The sequence below is a fragment of the Podarcis filfolensis genome, assembly GCF_964270895.1.
Source record: "Podarcis filfolensis genome assembly, chromosome: 6".
NCBI lineage: Eukaryota > Metazoa > Chordata > Lepidosauria > Squamata > Lacertidae > Podarcis > Podarcis filfolensis.
The window spans coordinates 61,463,192-61,482,135 of record NC_139609.1 but is presented as its reverse complement, the minus strand read 5'-3'; the positions used below and the strand labels follow the sequence as shown (position 1 = coordinate 61,482,135).

At 41.4% G+C, this 18,944-nt stretch overlaps 1 protein-coding gene across 2 annotated transcripts in view; it reads left to right on the top strand.

Annotated features, from left to right (window-relative positions):
- Nucleotides 1-18,944, top strand: part of PLXNA2 (plexin A2) — a 404,642-nt gene that overhangs the window by 296,807 nt on the left and 88,891 nt on the right. For both annotated transcript variants that reach the window (XM_083617292.1, XM_083617291.1), the window contains exons 14-15: nucleotides 6,388-6,505; nucleotides 14,659-14,795. In XM_083617292.1, the coding sequence (XP_083473418.1) occupies nucleotides 6,388-6,505; nucleotides 14,659-14,795 (255 nt within the window). The remainder of the gene's footprint in view (nucleotides 1-6,387; nucleotides 6,506-14,658; nucleotides 14,796-18,944) is intronic.

Sequence of the window (18,944 nt, the reverse complement as noted above, 5' to 3'; positions counted from 1 at the left end):
TTTTTCTCAGGGTGCAAATAGATTCCTCCTAAACATTCTGATGCAAAACCATACTGCTTTTCTTAAGGCCAACGTGACCTAAACAGCATATTGTGTGTGGCGGTGAGGAGGGCAACAACTCCAGTTAATAGTTTATGCTTAATTAACCCTGCCTCGGCGCTGAGATGATTTCTGGGGTCACCTTCCCGCATAACACCTCGCATAGTTCTATATTCCTGTCATTTCCTCCCTTCGCGTTCCACAGCACTGCACAAAGGAAAGCCCCATACCTGTCAGGCCAGATTCTCGGCGAGTATAAATCAGCAGCGCTCCAAAGATCTAGGGCTGTCTTGCACCAACTAAGAACGGAGAGGCTGGATTTTCTTTCTTTCTATCTTGCGGATTAAACAACCCTTTAAAACTTTTATTAAGCATTTTGGTTCCTTCCAAGCCTGGGCTCCTGCTTTGCTAAGCAACTTTCCTGATGAGCACCTTGCAGTTTGCACTCAGCCTCCTCCCGGTTCCAATTGGAATGCGTCCTGCCGTGCTGCCGGATGCAGGCAGCCATTTGTTAAGCGTGTGAGGCAGTGACAGCAGTTTAATCCGAATAGGCCTCTGCTGGAGTCAATTCATTTATTTCACTAAGAAAAATGTCAGCTGAAAATTAGAAAATAGGCATGTAACAAAGGATGGGCAAACAACCCTTTCCCAGTGACACATGTCCTCGTGTTAGCTGCTTATTTGTTTGTTTTTGTGGAGTTTCCTATGGGGGGGGGGGGAGTCAGTATACTGAAAGGAGGAGCATGTCAGTAAGTGCTCATCCATGCAGCATAAGGTAAGAAAGAAAACATTAAGCATTGTTTTCACCCACTGACTAGAAGGTTTAAGAATTTACAGAGGGACAGTCCGTGGCAGGAAAGAACAACAACGAAGAATACTGTGGCACCTTTTAAATGGACACATTTATTATGGCATAATCTTCATTGACACAGCCTGCTTCATCAGATATGTGACGTAATACCCTAAATTACAGAAATATGCACACATGGTTGGGCATTTGTATGTAAACACTGAGATCAGAAGGAAACAAAATGCAGAAAAATTCAGATAATGCTAATTGTTTACAGTGGCCACACAAAAACAGTTGTTGATAACAGGCATTGGCAATCCAATTGACACATGTAGTGTGATTTTAAAAACAACAGCCTGCCTTTGTCCCGATTCAGTCCGCAGGTGATAGTACTGAACATTCTGATGCATTGTAATTTGGCAGTGTCATATGACAAGTCTCCGTTTGATGTTCCATTGTTCAGGATTGTAACTTTAAGGTCAGTTACAGAAAGTCCTCTTTGTGTGAATAGCCATTGTTAATAAAATAATTGTCATCACCTGTACTTTCTGCATTTAATTTCTTTCTAATCTCACTGTTTACAATCCCACTCCTGTCCCTAAACGTTTATATTTTCCTGTAACTCAGGATAACATTCCATATCCCAAGTGGAATGTAGTTCATGAAAGTTTATTTGTTATTTGTTAGTCTTTGCCACTGGCTTTTTGTTGTTTTTTCCTGCAACAGACTAACATGGTTACCCCTATGGAAATTAATAATAGTACAGAACTACTAAGCAAGATAAAGCTCTTTCTTGGTAAAGGCATAGAGCAAAGCACAGGATAATATTCTCAGCTTGACTTCTCCTTTGAATAATCAAGTTCAATGAGGTTTAGGAAGATTCTTCAGACAATCTTGCTCCCTATAGGTTACTGCTATCAGTGTTCATACTTTGGAATAAACTCCTGTTAAGATTTAACACCTGGCCTATATACAAAGCAGGATGAGGTAGTAGACCACTACTTTCGACTGCAGGTAGGAGATGCCTTTTTATTGTTTCTCCGCATAAAGGTAAAGGTAAAGGGACCCCTGACCATTAGGTCCAGTCATGACCGACTCTGGGGTTGCGGCGCTCATCTCGCTTTATTGGCCGAGGGAGCCAGTGTACAGAACCAGAGCAGCGCACAGAAACCCGTTTACCTTCCCACCGGAGCAGTACCTATTTATCTACTTGCACTTGATGTGCTTTTGAACTGCTAGGTGGGCAGGAGCTGGGACCGAGCAATGGGAGCTCACCCCGTCGCGGGGATTCGAACCGGCCAGCCTTCTGATCGGCAAGTCCTAGGCTCTGTGGTTTAACCCGCAGTGCCACCTGCGTCCCTTATCCTTATCCTTATCCTCCGCATATCCTGCTGCAAATAGAAAAGTAGCATTTCTGGGAGGGAAGTTTAGCTCTCACTCTGCTCTGCAAGATTTCTATTTACTGGGAGCTGCTGCCTTTTGAAAAATACATGGAAGCATTTAAATGTAATTTCCCACTGACAAAGCTGCAGCTTAAGAGAAGAAACTTTATGCTGCAACAATTCTGTATTAAAGTAGATGCTAATGATTGTAGGATATATGAAGGGGGTGGGCAGAGGAGACCTTCTTAGTCTTGTTCTCTGATGGCATGCTCCCTGAAGATTAAAGTGATGTGGGTGGAAGCAATGGATTTGACAGTGCTAGCAAATGTTGTACAGTGCAGGACAAAAAAAAATCATTCCTGCTTTGGTGAAGGCAGTGCATTCAAATGGTTGCACCAGGAGATTCTGCTCCTAGCTCTAACTCACCTTGGGCAAATCACTAAATTACTAAGTGCCTTAGTTGCCTCCTCTCGAAAATCAGCATAGCTATATTTATCTATTGTTCTTGCCTGTGGTGGCGTGGGTGGCCTAGTGCTTGAAAAGTACCTTTAGATCCTGGGATAAAAGATTCTATAGAAGAGCAAAGTAACATTATTATTACAGTAATAGCTTGAGGCCGTGTACTAATGCCATCATAAGCTGTAGTAGGAATGGGTTTGCACAGCCATTACACGTTATAAACTGTAATATTCTGTTTTATTTTTAGGAGAAGGGATGGGGGATTATTGAAATTATCCTCTTTTGATGGTGGCATGAAACCCTGATTTTATAATCGCAATTCTAATTAGAGCTCTCAAGCTTTCAAAGATTGTTAACATCATTAAAACATTTATCCTGGGCAGATAACAGCAAGTGTTGGCTGCCTTTTCAATAGGAATCCAGATAAAAGGGCACTCTTAAGGGTTCTGTGGGCAGAATGAATCCTGAGACTGTAATGATTTGCCATGTTCTAGGCATGCTATCTATCAGCCGGCAATTAGGTTAATATTGGTTAAAGGGCCACTTAACCTAGTAATCGGCTCCCTATAGCTCTTCTAAGAGTGTCGGGTTTTTTAACATGATACCTGTAGTTTTGGCCTGGATTAGGATTTCTATTTTGGATTAGGTTGACCATAGCAATTAATATCCCATCTTTAATTTCTTACTTGTCTGTGGGTGTCATAACTGTGAATTATTATTCAAAGGTATAAATTCTGCCTTTGAAATGGAAGAATGAAAAGGTAGCTTTAACTAAAGGCTGCTAAAAGGAATGGAATCTCACTCGATGGAAAACACAAGTTGTGTTTTGTCAGAGACACAAAAGGTAGCAAAATTTACAGCAATGCTTTCTTATGTGGTTTTGAGACCAGTGGAATGTTTGAAGTACCTTTACTTCAGAGTAAATTTGGATAGGGTTTTGAAAAACTGTGAGAAACTACATGGTTTGTATATTTTCATCAAGAGCATTATATAATGCACTTTCCCAGGAAGTACCTGTCTTGTCTATGGGTACTTAGAAATCATAGAATTGTAGAGTTGGAAGGCACCTTGAGGATCATCTAGTCCAACCCCCTGCAATGCACAAATATGCAGCTGTCCTATACAGGGATCAAACCTGCATCCTTGGATGGATGTGATGTATGCATAGGGGTTATGTTTGAAAAATCAAACATGTGTAGGCCCAAACCACATGATGGTTAACCTACATTAAATACAGAAAACAACCATGCAAATTTTGCAATCTAAATATGGGCAGCTGTAAATTTGGAGGAGGGACAGACATACCAGGGGCGGGTGCAATCCTGCTAACCCATCACAAAGTTTTTGCCAATTCATCTAAATCAGCTCATTTACCTGCATGCTCAACTAGATTTCAGAAGCTCTGTAGGGTATGGCATGGTGAATTTAGGATAGGTTGCAAGGTAAGTGGAGGTTAAACAATCGCAGAAGTGTCCTTAATATATCTAATTCACACAAAAATGATGCTGATAATACAGTTTTAAAACACATCATTATTTATTGAAGTCAAATTAAATCAGCATTCAAATATACTTGAGAAGAAGGGGAATTTGTGGGAGATTCTTTACCTCCAGTAGGTTTTTATTCTGTTTATATACTGTGACCAAAATGAATCCCACTGAGTTTAGTGCGTAAGCTTGGAGAAGGAAGAAGCTCTATTTTGATCAGAGAGAAAGAGAGAGGCACGCACATAATCCATGATTAAGATGATGATAGAGAAGACCATACAAAGGATTTAGGAATACAGGACAACTGCTATGATTCTCCAAGGGCAACAACTCTTTGAGGAGCTTGTGTTGCTGTGATGTGCAGCGATAGCGGATCTCACATTTGGTAGCATTTACGTGTTTAATGTTAAGCCTCTTTCAAAGATTCTGTCTAAAGTGTTTCTTTGTGGTTTATTTAAGTTTCTTTGTGGAAGGAGATTTGACTAAGGCTGCAGAAAATGGGAGGGTGGTATAGGGTGCTGTTGTTATTGTGCTTTCACAGAATGAGCTGCCATCAGTACAACAAGCAGGGGTGTTGCAAGAAATCAAGTGGGTCTCTCTCTCTCTCTCTCTCTCTCTCTCTCTCTCTCTCTCTCTCTCTTTCTCACACACACACACACATACACACACACACACACACACATACACACACACATTCTATATATATATATTTGGCACAGTTGCACCATGAAGTACGGACAGAGTTTGCTAAAGAGATCTGGGCTGTATCTGGTAGTATAACCACCCCTACTTTAGCTGTAGATCCACCCACTCAGTTGTATGGCACAACATGTGATACATTCTTCACTGTGGGTTACCACCCTTTTTCATTACTTTGAATCCCAACTCACCCTCATTTCCAATACGAGCTCAGATTTTGTAAGCAGCCCTATTTTAAGGAGCATCTCATCCTGTTTCAGCCTAATGGACAGCCAAAATAATGGCAATGAAAATAGAAAGGAGACAGAAAGAGACGTACATGTACTAGTTGTCTGTTATCCTCCCTCTCAATCAGGGCCAGATTTAGGTGAGGCCCTAAGCCAGGCATAGGCAAACTCAGCCCTCCAGATGTTTTGGGACTACAACTCTCATCATCTCTGACCACTGGTCCTGTTAGCTAGGGATGATGGGAGTTTTAGTCCCAAAACATATGGAGGACCGAGTTTGCCTATGCCTGCCCTAAGCTCCTGAAGGTAATGGGGCCCTTTATATGTCCTGCTGTCCTTTGTCAACAACAAATTGTTGCTGTTTTTTGTGTTGAATATATGCTATATGGTAATTTATGGACCTAATAGGTATCTAAAGCCCATTTGCACATAACAAAATATGTATTTTATCAAAGTAATTGTTGAACTGAACTACAATTAAGAAGAAATATATCAATAGTGAAATTTTTTGGGAGGGAGGAGCCAAGAGAGTGGCGCCTTAAGCTATAGCTTGTTTAGCTTATACGTAAATCTGGCACTGCTTTCAATGCATTCATTCCATTCAGTCAGTCATTGTGGCTGGTCCCACACCACATCTGTGCATATATTCTAGCCCCCACCCCCCCCAATCTCTGGTTTTTTGGAGGGGGGCATAAGAATGGTTCTTGATCACATGTACAGTTGTGCACAGGGTCCATTTGTGCATAATGCCTGTTGTATGAAAAGTGGGACCAGCAGTCACAATTATCTCCTTCGTGCATTGATTGAACATGTGGAGAGAGAGAGAAGAGTAGCTGTTTTATCTGTGGATACTATATCATTGTGCCAATGTTATGTTCCACTTGCCTCATGCTCTCATCACTATCAGAGCATTCTCTTGTGATCAACTTGCAGAGTTTATCGTACCCCATTGGTGTATGTGTGCCTGTTGTTCATTAAACTGTGACCTGCAATGAGAGCCATTCCGTTAATGAACTCATCTTTTAATTCAAGGACTTCACACTTTCTCTTCTATAGGCTAATATATTTGCCATTTGTGCTTTGCTTAGCACTCAAGTTTACAGCTTGCAATAATTGTAACTAATTTTGACTTTCTCCCCCTTGAATTACTGCATGGCAAAAGGGAAAAAGAAAGACTCTATCATTAGCTCATTCAGAAGATGAGAGAATCAAAGTTGAAAATGATGGGGCTGGGAATGCAGCTAGGTAGCTAGGTACAACTTCCCTTCTTTTTGTAGGACTCACTATTAATTTTACATTTTCAGAATTGTGTGCGAGATGGGACAGGCTGAGCCCGACATCAGTTCCGGCCCTGCACTTCTCTGCATCGGAGAGTGCAAGTCAGAATTTGTGGCCAAGTCTGCACAGCATTACACATTTGTGGTAAGTACCAGTGCAGTCAAATTCTTACCAAATACAAAAAAGAGTCATTTCCACCTCTTACAAATTAATATTTACTGGGGATACAGAATTTTTCCAAAGGTATATAAATGGTTTATTAGCCATGCTTTGATGATGATTCAGCAAATGTTTAGTTGATAAACTGTAATCATGTTTAGCATACCAGACATCACATACCCTCCAAAATTTCTCCAATGAAAACAGGGATGTCCCATTCCATAATTATAATTTTACTATTTATAGCCCACACATTTTACTGGGTTGCCCCAGCCACTCTGGGCAGCTTCCAACATATATAAAAACATAATAAAACATTAAACATTTTTTTAAAACTTTCCTATACAGGATTGCCTTCAGGCGGTTCAGGGGTCAGATAACTCCATACCCTCCAACATTTCTCCAATGAAAATAGAGACGCCCTAAGGAAAAGTGGGACATTCCGGGATCAAATCAGAAACCAGACTGGCTTCTCTAAATCAGGGATGTCCTGGAAAATAGGGACACTTGGAGGGTCTGCTATCAGGATATGATTGATCATTTGCTTTTCCATTAAAAGGTAAAGGTACCCCTGCCCGTACGGGCCAGTCTTGACAGACTCTAGGGCTGTGCGCTCATCTCACTCTATAGGCCGGGAGCCAGCGCTGTCCGCAGACACTTCCGGGTCACGTGGCCAGCGTGACAAGCTGCATCTGGCGAGCCAGCGCAGCACACGGAACGCTGTTTACCTTCCCGCTGGTAAGCGGTCCCTATTTATCTACTTGCACCCAGAGGTGCTTTCAAACTGCTAGGTTGGCAGGCGCTGGGACCGAACGACGGGAGCGCACCCCGCTGCAGGGATTCGAACCATCGACCATGCGATCGGCAAGTCCTAGGCGCTGAGGTTTTACCCACAGCGCCACCCACTTTTGCATTACTGTCATATTATTAACTTGGATATGTCTTCTTCAGCTTCTTCTCAGCATGGTCTCGGTTTAGTAAAGTAGTATTTGAATGCTTAGGTAAAGGTAAAGGGACTCCTGACCATTAGGTCCAGTCGTGACCGACTCTGGGGTTGCAGCGCTCATCTTGCTTTATTGGCCAAGGGAGCCGGCATTTGTCCGCAGACAGCTTCCGAGTCATGTGGCCAGCATGACAAAGCCGCTTCTGGCGAACCAGAGCAGTGCACAGAAACGCCGTTTACCTTCCCGCCTGAGCGGTGCCTATTTATCTACTTGCAGTTTGACGTGCTTTCGAACTGCTAGGTTGGCAGGAGCAGGGACCGAGCAACGGGAGCTCACCCCGTTGCAGGGATTCGAACCACCGACCTTCTGATCGGCAAGTCCTAGGCTCTGTGGTTTAACCCACAGCATCACTACAGCACCACTACATTTGAATGCTTATGCCACAATAAATTAAATGTGGCTCCATTGCAGTGCCATTGACTGTCCCCAAATTGTAGCTTCATGTGATATCTTGATCTATGTGATAAGTTGTTAAGAAATGTAAAGTCTGTTGTGTGAGAGGGCTGTGGAGACGTGTTTTCTAGTGACCAGCACATGGAGGGGGGGACATCATATTTGAGCTCGCCATTAAGATTTAATGTGTAACAACTCCTTTTGTATTTTGAAGGCCTTCAAATTCCTGATGTATTTGTCCATTGTATTATAGGAGAAGCAATTTTCCTCCCACTGGTCATGCAAGGCTTTGCATTTCTAGAGCAGTGTTTTGCAAATTGGGGTCTCTAGCTGTTTTTGGACTACAGTTCCCATCATTCCAGACCACTGGTCCTGCTATCTAGGGATCATCGGAGTTGTAGTCCAGCAACAGTTGGAGAGCCAAGTTTGGGAAACACTGTTCTAGAGGTTGTGTAACTCACGGGAAATGAAGAAGAATTAAACGAAGACTTATTCAAGGGTGAGAGAAGCAGTGGATAAAAATAGTAGAAAGAAATATAATTTCCAGCATATAAAAAAGAATCATGGAACAACTTTCTCCCTAATGACTACACTATTCTATACAATAAAAAGACGTTAACTAAAATTGGGATTTAGTACTTAAACGTTACAGTCCACATTGTATAAAGGAAACTCGGTTCTGATCCAGACTAATAGTGTGTCCATGAAGCCCTCTGTTAAGCCTGACTTAAGCCTGCTTAAAGTGGTTTACAAATAAAAAGGAAAATTAATAATCCAACCATTAAAACACAAATTAACAAACTAAAGGTAATGTGGGGCCCTAACATCAACCAGTCTTAATAACTTTGGTTGTATCTAGTGATTAATTTGTGGGCCAAATATTTTGTCAAACTTAAATCTCTCATTGTCCCTAGACTGCTTATTATCAGTTTATGTGTTATGCTTATATTGTTGCATACATAACAGTGTATGTATTATGCTTACACTATTGCCTTGTAAAATCATGTTATATCCTCACCCAAAAGTAAGGCTGACCCTTACCGCTTACAGGTATCTTCTGTGCCAAAATGTGTCTTTGCAATGTGAGTTTGCAATACTTTTTATATCTCTCTCCCTCTTTGTCATCCTGCCGAGGATGCATAATTCTTTCTTTCCCCACGCCCTACTTTCACAATGGAAAGAATAATGAGAGCACTTATTACTCTGGAATTTAATTAATAGAATTAATCTGTGGAGTTGCCTCTTTCTATTATGTTACACATGCATTCAGAACACTATGGAATAGTTTTGTGTAGCTGCTAAAAACAAAGTTTTCTTGTACTGCTTACGCTGAAAAGTAAAGATTTCTGTCTCTTCTATCTCTCTCCTCAATCCTCCCCCACTTTCTTTTGCATCTTTGCTTGATTTACAATGGTATTTCTCCATTTAGGTAGCAAATGGATGCTAATTCAATAGAGGTTCCCTTTATCTGCTTAATCCAGAGTTCCTCATTGCAGCCTTCCATTCCTGAAGCGATCATTGCACTCTTCTGTTATTTAATTATCAACCATTTTGTTCATATGATTGCAAGTCACACCTGGGGCTTTTCTGCATTCCCCCTTTTGCCTAAACAAGGCATTTTATCCAGCCTCATTGATTTTGTGTTGACTGCATGCTAGTGCTTACCAATTGTCCACAATTTGTATAGTAATTGATAGATGAGTCAGTTAGCACCTGCCTTCCCATCACTGTTATGAGCAACATACTAGAATGGAAACTTAATTTAGTGGTGGCAAAATATTACTTTAATGGTGGCACATGAACAGCTTGCAGAAGACAAGGAGTCAAGAGATCAGAGTTAGCAGAAAACATTTAATTATTTTTATTTACTTATTATATTTTATTTTATTATGCCTTCTAATTTTATTACTAAAACACCAAGGCAGTGGTGGAATTGTTTTGGTGACATCTTGGTGCATTTGGTGCTGCATCAAGAAAGCTATATGTAATGTGATGGGGGAGAGCCCTTCACAGAGGAAGCACACAATCTTTCTTAAGCCTAAAGAAATCCTGCTAAAGCCTAAAGAAATATGCACCCATGGGTGCTAGAGATGAACCAAGACATAACTTTAAAGGCTGCCTCAGATGCTAAGGACAAAATTGTTTAAAGAGCTTAAGGCCTGCTTTTGAAGATAGTTTCAGGCATATTTTTGAACTGAGAGGTCTTGCTTGTTGATAAACATAGAAGTTTTACTCAGAGTAGACCTGTTTAATGGACCTAACCTAGTCATGTAACTTAATTTTAACAGGTCTCTTCTTAATAAGCCTTAGTTGAAAACCATCCATAGCAGGGGTCAGTAACCTTTTTCAGCCATGGGCTGGTCCACTGTCCCTCAGACCATGTGGTAGGCCAGACTATATTTTTTTTTGGGGGGGGGGAATATGAATGAATTCCGATGCCCCACAAATAACCCAGAGATGCATTTTAAATAAAAGGACACATTCTACTCATGTAAAAACACGCTGATTCCCGGACCGTCTGCGAGCCGGATAGATAAGGTGATTGGGCTGCATCCGGCACCCGGGCCTTAGGTTGCCTACCCCGGATCCATAGTGATAATTATTTCATTTTCTCCAGAGTAACCATATAGGGCTTGCATGAAGCTGCTATTTTTTTATATAGAGTAAGTGCTTCCAAACATCCCAAAATGAATCCAGAGCAGTGCCCAAAATGGCCGCTGTGCTCTCACAGGGAAAAAACAGGATGTCCCGGTTTTTCTAGGACAGTTGCAGGGTATAGACTAGTAATCTAATTTTTTCAGCCTATGTAACCTAGGCTTCCTGCCAACCTAGCAGTTCGAAAGCACATCAAACTCCCGCTCCGGCGGGAAGGTAAACAGCGTTTCTGTTCACTGCTCTGGTTCGCCAGAAGCTGCTTAGTCATGCTGGCCACATGACCCGGAAGCTGTAAGCCGGCTCCCTCGGCCAGTAAAGCGAGATGAGAGTCAGGCACGACTGGACCTAATGGTCAGGGGTCCCTTTACCTTTAACCTAGGCGACATGCACTCACACACTCCTCTGAATCCTCCAGGTAATCAAAAAGCATTATCAGAATTCATGGACTCATCCCAGTCAAGCAAAAACACTTCAGGTGTGAAGCAGGGCCAGTGAGGAGTGTGGTCTGGGGAGAGTTCTGAGGGCCAGATAGAAAGGCCCAGAGGCCCCAGGCCTGAGGCCTGCCCCCCTCCCACTCTAGGAGAAGCAGGCAATATATGTGAGCAAGAGGAGTATAGGGTGGCTGTGCTTCTTGAAAGGAATGAGAAGGAAAAAAAGGAAAGGCAAATAGCAAATAGTCATAGCTGTCAACTTTTCCCTTTTCTTGCGAGGAATCCTATTCAGAATAAGGAAATTTCCCTTTAAAAAAGGGAAACGTTGACAGCTATGCAAATAGTGCCTGCAGTGGAGGCAGGTTTCACCTCCATCAATTTATTAGAAAGGGAGCTGAGACCATTCACAGTTTCTTACGTAAGGTCTCTAAATAGTCTAATAGAAGTAATGATATTCTGTAACATAGTCTGCCGAGTTTGATCTGGCAAGCCAACCATAGGACTTCCTCGCCCAGCTTAGAACTGCCTTTTGTATTCAAACCCTTCAGCATCAGAAGAAGTCATGTCGCTAGTGCCAGAGGCACAGAGTATTCATTGTATTGGTCCATGTCAAACTGCTTGTTGTTGAACAACAATTATTTTACTGTACAGAAGGCCAACTGTCTAGGGCCACGTAAAGTAATAGCCAGTGCATGAGTGAAGGCAGTTGTGAAGATGAAGCTCCATGTAACACCTTGCAGCAACTTGTTCAACATATGTTGTAAGTTATCATCCTTTGCATTGCAAGGCCTTTTTATGAATGGAAGAAGCCTTCTCCTGTTGCCTGGATATATTTTTTTTGCTTCTCTGTTGGCACAGGCTTCATAAAGGCAAGTCAGTGGTACTTAAATATTGTAATGAGATGGAGAGATTGCAGAAGGTGGGGCTCAGCTTCAACACTCTCTTCCTATACTTGACACTAAACAGATTTTGCTTGTATGTTTTACGGCCAAACTAGATATGATGGCAGCTGCCCCATTTGCTTGTTCACATGTCTTTCCCATTCATATATAAAGCAGAGAGTGTCTAATTTGAACATTAAAGGCAATGTGTAGGTAAGGGGAGCAGAATTACGACCACTGTCTTCTCCTTGCACTGCCTTGATTCCATGTAGTTAGTCCAGCATTTGTGTTCTTTTGTCTAAGTCTTCCTCTTCTCTGGTATTAAATCCGGCAGGAGAAAAAGGAGCTTGATCAAAGGGCCAGAGGAGAAAAGGTTTAGCTCTCCACACCAGTGCTCCTTTTTGATGTGACAGTTAGACACCCTTCCCACTTTATACATGTATGTGTGAGCAGGTTAGACGTGAAGTAGCAAATGTAAAATGGCCACATTTTATTTGGCCATAAGACATCAGTTATATTGGGTTGACAGTCTTCTGAGTCTGATTCAAGAGGTGAGTAATCAACTGAAGCAAAATAGGAGTCAATCACCCCATGCAAGGTAAATTCTGTCATCCTCCCCCTTTCATCCTTGGACAAACCGTTACGTAAGCAGCAGCAGGGTTGTGACTCTAGGTGAGATGTTCACAATTCATAGAGGAAAACAGTGATTTAAGAGAGTCAGTAAGGGTGTCTGACTGAAACACCCTGAAATTCCTTGTTTATGTAGACAGAGCTTGTTATCCCAGCATAATAATCGGTAAGTGTATCAGAAAATACATGGGGAATCACGGTGAAAAAATTGGCTGCTAGCCAAAACATGGGGGACTGTTGGCTCAAGGAAAGGCGACTTTGTTTAGCACCAGAGGATACTGCGAGAGTCATAACTAATTTGAATACTTCATTATGCGGGATTAATCTAATTTGCACATTAGCTTCAAGAATGGAGAACTGCAGCATGTTATGTCTCTTACATTTAATTTACAATATTTATATTCTGGGGAGATACCCTCAAAAACCTTGCTCTGTCTTTGAAATCATAACAAGCAAAAATAATTTGAGCTGCTTATTACTGTTCCTCATAATTTTGAGCCTTTTCCTTATTTTGGCTTGATATATCATGAGGGCCAGAATCTTCAAAACTGAAACAAAATAGCCTAACAAACTAAGACACCTTGGAGACCATATGAGACCTAAAGTCTGCCAGTTTCTGCAATAGCCATCCTGTCCATTGTTATCTAAAATTGCATAGAATTGTGCATTTTACATTTCTTAGGAGTTCAGGGCTGTAACCACCCTGTGTTAAGTGCTATTTAATATTAACGATGCTGTGCTTTTCATTGATAGATTTCAGAGCATTTTGCTCTAGAAGTCAGCATCATTATCTACATTGTATAGAGGAGAGAAATCATGACACAGAAGAGCCATTCAGTAGGCTAGGCAGGAACTGGGATAAGCACTTATTTATACTGAGTTCAATCACCTACCTAGACTACAATGCTGTCATTAGAGCATCATTATGTAGCATAAAACTCAGGCCCAGATGTAAGTCTCATATCTGGATAAAACCTATCCCTCTGATTGTTCCTTATATAGCCTCTTTGAATGCCTTCCAATCCCCCAAAGCTGAGGAACGCATATCTGAAACATTCAGTGTAGGTCACTTTTCAGAGCCAGGGCACTGGATTAGTTTGACCACTGAGTTGATTTTATATGGCAGTTTGGATGCTGCCTTCTGGGAAATACCATGATCTGAGAGTCTGTCATACTATATGTAGTATGAAGTGTGTCATATTCACTGTACTGTCTGTTATTGAACAAAGATGGTACTGTTCAGGGAATTCAGAAGGGATGTTGCCCAAGAGTGGATATGAGTCATTGTGGGGAAAGGACTAGCTAAACAATTTGGTTATATCCATGGACTAAAAACAAAGCTGTGCCTGATTTATTCAGATTTATTTAGTAAGAATAAGCAGCAGTCACTAATTATGAACACGTTGATTGACACGTTAATTCTTTTAGTTCTGCACGGGGAGAAATGCAGTCTCTAAAATAGTTTCATTTCAAATCCTAACAGTTCATAAAACTTCTATGTTTATGTATATTTTTGTGATCTGTGACATTGATGGTTTTATTTTATTGTTACTATGTCTTCCATTGCTTTTGTCCAAGGAGTCCAAAGCAGTGTTTTTTCCTCACGAAAATCCTGTGACATGGCTAGGCTTCACAATAGTGCCTAGGCCCAAGCTAAGCAACTTTTATTGTTTTGTGATGTTTTGAGCCTCAGGGTTTATCCACACTTCCTTTTGTCCCACTGCTTTCCCCCAGGGAAAACCCTTCTTTCGCACTCAGTCAGAGCAAACAGCAATTTCGGTCTTCTCTGGATTGATGTTTGCTCCAATTTAGCACTAAAGAGTGGGGAAAGGATTAGAGCAAAGGGAAAACCACTCAGATCTGTGTTTTTGAGGCACAGGATAAGCAGAAGTATGGATAGCAGTTCCCCACATCCAAGCACCAAATTGGGGGAGTTATTTACATTAAAGAAACTTGAGGGGAGGGGCAGAAAGAAAGAAATACAACTGGATGCAAACTCTTCCTGCTAGCTGTATTTGGTCATGTATTTCATGTCTTCAACCAAAGGACCTACCTTCACATAGAAATGCAACGTAGTGCTGTGGTCTTATATGCAACAGCATCACACCATAGCAGATTATCTTGTTCTTTTCTTTCTTTCCAAGAACCCTGCAGTGAGCACCTTGAGTCCTAGCCGTGGACCAGAGTCAGGAGGGACTATGGTGACCATCGCTGGCCATTTTCTGGGGGCTGGCAGCAGTGTATCGGTGTTGCTGGGTAACCAGACCTGCGAGTTTTATGGGTAAGGGGGCTGGTCCATGGATATCAGTGTGTGTTATTGTAATTGTGCTTCCATGGGCAGCGTTTCAGCTACTCCAGCTATAATATGCCCAATATCTTCTTAATCACCTTAAGCTACCCTGTCACTGACAATAATGAGCATTGCATAGCAATGAGCCAGTTTAATGTTTGTTCATATATTTTTTTAATAATATTTATTACTTTTGAAGATTACAGAAAAAGAAGAAAAAAGAAAAATAAAGACAAGAAAGAAAGAGGGGGGAAAAGTGAAAAAACACCACACTACAATACAGTATACAAATATTATAAAACCCAACCCAAACCCATTAGATTAAACACATAAATTAAAACAAAAACAGTTTAAAATACATCTCTCCTTTTCCATATTCTATCCTTCATTTCCTTGTTTCCTCGACTTCCTCACACCTCGCTTTTTGTATTCCAGTTCTTCTAATTGTTTCAGCAAATCCTTTCCATCTTTCTCTGTTTTTTACCATCTTGTAAATAACATATTTTAACCTTATTTCCCTTTAAGACTAAATTACTTATCTATACTTAACTTCTTCTAACATTTCTACTAAATCCATATAATATCATTCCATGGTTTTTCTAACAGTCATTAATTTTACAAAATTTCTAAATATGAACTTTAACTTCCCAATCTTCTTCCACCCTCTCTTCTCCCTGGTTTCGGATTCTGCCAGTCCTTTCCGTCAGATCCATATAGTCCATCAACCTGGAGATCTTATATCCGAGGCTCTTAATTCTTTTCCAAGTCCCTTCTGCGGATTTTCTTCATCTTCTTTAATGCTCAGGAGCAAATCTCGGGAAAACTCCAACCAAACAAAACTTTTCTTCCTTCTGAACAGCTCAGCCAAGTTTCCATAATTGAAACTAAGGTCCATAGGGTATTTCAGGACATATTTCAGGATTCCTCCAAATCCATAGGCCCCCAAAGCTTCAAGCTCCTCCAGGCCCAAACCCATGTCCCAAAAGTCAGTTGGTCCCTGAATAAAGGGATCTTTCCAACTTTCATTCTTCAGTCCAAGCCAGGGTCCAATCCTCAAAATCTGGCTTTTGCTAGAATCAATCATGCAAGGCCTCCATTTATAATCCTCAATTTGCTTCTGTAGAACTGAGGATCCTGCTTGAACTACCTTAGGTTTCGCAACGGCATCTTTCTCCTTTTCCTCCACCATTTGTCCTACCAAGGTATATTCCTGTTCCAAGTCCTGAATTATTTCTGTATTGTTGCTTGCTTTTTGATTCAAATTGGTCACTTTCTGTTCCCGGCTGTCAATTTTGGAAATCATGTCATCTGCCTTTTTATGCAGCTGTTCAAGTGAATGGTTTATCTTATATAATACAGTCACAATACCTTCTATCAGCATTTTGAATAGTCCAAGGTCAATCTCTGATTCTCAGAAACTTTATCTTGCAGCTGGAGCTTACCCTGTTACACTCCTGTAACAGTTTCACATGCTCCCTCTAGAGGGAAACAGTCTCAACTTGTATCAATTCTTTCAAGCACAGAAACAGTTTCGATTTTAAGTTATTTTTTTCCTCCCTTTGATAAACTCAGAAGAGATCAATGGAAACAGTATCTTTCCAATTTTAAGTAACTGTCAAATCCCTTCTGTCAATGAACCTTCCCCAAACGTCATCAGGCAGACCGTTCCCAGGTTCAGAGCAGTGGTAGTTTGCTTTTCACTCTCTCCTGCAGGTTCTCACTAGGTTCACGACTTCCCCCCTCTTCTCCTGCTTCCAAGGGGGTTTTGTATTTTTAACCGATGGAATTTTAATCCTTTAGCAAAAACTTTCAGAGACTTTAGTTTGTAACGACTTTGCTTCAGTCTGTTTACAAAAGCGGAAGGCAGACTTCCTGTTTAGAGCCTTCCCGCTTCGTTGCCAAATTAAAATATTTGAAGATCCAAATTTTCCAGTCTACTCACGGGTAGTTGCTTAAGGTCCAATTGTCCACAGGAAAAAGTCAGTGCTCTCCGGCAGCAGCAATGCGGCTTCACTCCGTGAAAGAAGCAGTCGATTCAAAGCACCGTGCCACTCACCCCACGTCGCTCCGGATCCCCAAAACAGGGTTTCCCCGCGAGTAGGGGAGGCACAAAAGGTGCCAGCCGAATCCCAAGTTCACGGGCTTCTCCCGCCTGTGATTTCTATGGGTCTCCGCCTTCACCGTGGCGGTTAGACCCTGCTTTTCACGGAGCAAGTCCCTCCCGATCGGAGGAGCTCCGCCATTGCCGGAGGCGCCAACCCGGAAGTCTCTAATGTTTATTCATTTTATCCATTGCTTTATTTTCATATAGTAAAATCCTGCCCCTTATGCAGATCCCAAGCATGTTCTGCTGTTGTAAAAATCCCTTTAAAGTATCTCCACCCCCCTCGTCTCATGAGTAAATGCAATCCTGAAAGAATTATAGGCATCTCTTTCCACTTTGGTATCCTGATTGTAGATGTAGCAGAAGATTGGCAGTTGCCAGAATGGTGGGGAAAGTTCTAATTGACAGAGACTAAGGATAAAGTGTTACTCTTTTCTTATTGAAACTTGAGCTGTCACCAACAAATACCTGTTTTTATTTCTGGGATGAATTCCATATTTCACCACTTTTACTCTTTATGGAAAAATGCATACTATATTATTTGTCATTTTTAAAATATACAGTACATTGATAGATACACCCTGATTTATGTACCATTCATATGAGCTACAGTGATCATTAATAAGCATCTGTTGACATATGCCTTTCTGCATTGTAGTACTATTATAGCTTTTTATCAACTGTTCCAAATATTTCATAATACGAAAAACATTCTTTCCAGTCTTCATGAAGAGCTATGGAATTTGGGCTAGTCACAAAGGCTCTTATGCTCAATGGCATTCCATCCTCACCTCAAATGTCCTAGTATGGGGGACATGTTCATATGTTCACAGTAAAAGTGCTCTCAGGGCCTAGTCTGAAGTCATATGGTGCTGCAGCTCAGTGGAACAGCATGTGTGTGGCACACAAAAGGCCCCAGATTCAGTCCCTGGTATCTCCAGGCAGGGCTGGCAAAACACTAGACAGGGACTGCCAGTCAGTACTTGTGCACAGTGCCTTGAGTTCCATGATGGAAGAAATGTAGGATATAAATGTAACTGCAGTAAAAGTGATAAAATAGTTGCTCAGAGGAGTAGGAAATGTATGTGCATTGTTCAAGAAGGGATGTGGAAAGCCAGGTTCCACCTTTTGGTCTATTTTCCCCACTTGGATCTGTTGCTTGTTCGTAGGATAGAGGGAACTTGGTGAGATGAGGAAGTACAATGTCACTTGCCTGTTCTGCTTTCTCCTTTCACCTGCTATAAAACCAGCTTTTCCCAAGCTGTGTTATGGAGGCATAATATATGGGAATTGCTGCTTTCTGCAGCCTCTGAAGAGATAAAACAGCTGAGCACCCATTTTATGCCTGGACTGGGAAGCAGTAGATTAGGGACAGCATGTTAATGAGTGAGTAGGATTTAATTAATTAATTTTATAATGAATGATTTTAGAGCGTTGTTTGTGTTGTACTTTTGTATTGTTTTATTGTTGTTAGCCGCCCTGAGCCCAGCTTCGGCTGGGGAGGGCGGGATATAAATAAAATGTATTATTATTATTATTATTAATGGACTTAGTATTTCCTCATCTCATTCAATAAAGGGTTCATTTATACCTTTGGAACAGATAAAAAGGAAAACAGAATATGCTTAGTTAAACTTTACCACCTATTTCATTTCATATCTGTAGATGAGATTTCTTCTTCACAGCCTTTGGTTCCCCAATGTCTTTTTAAGTCTTGACTTGTGTAGAAGCTCTCTTGGAAACTAGTGCAGGGACGTAGCCAATGCTTTTTTCCTAGAAAAATAGGTGCCAGTACTCACCATGAAGTTGTTGCAGTAAGTGCCACACTTTTTAACAACAGCAAAAAGAGGTGCCGGTACCTCATGCCCTGGAGTACCCCCTGGGGGCTCCACTTTTGTAACAAGAAGTAGAAGGGATACGTTCTTTTAATTTTCTGGCCGTCCAGGGCTCTGGAATGCTGAATGTCCCATTCGAACAGCTTAAGGTTTCAAGGGCATAGCTACCAGTAAGCCTTTACAACTCTGCTAGAGGGAATA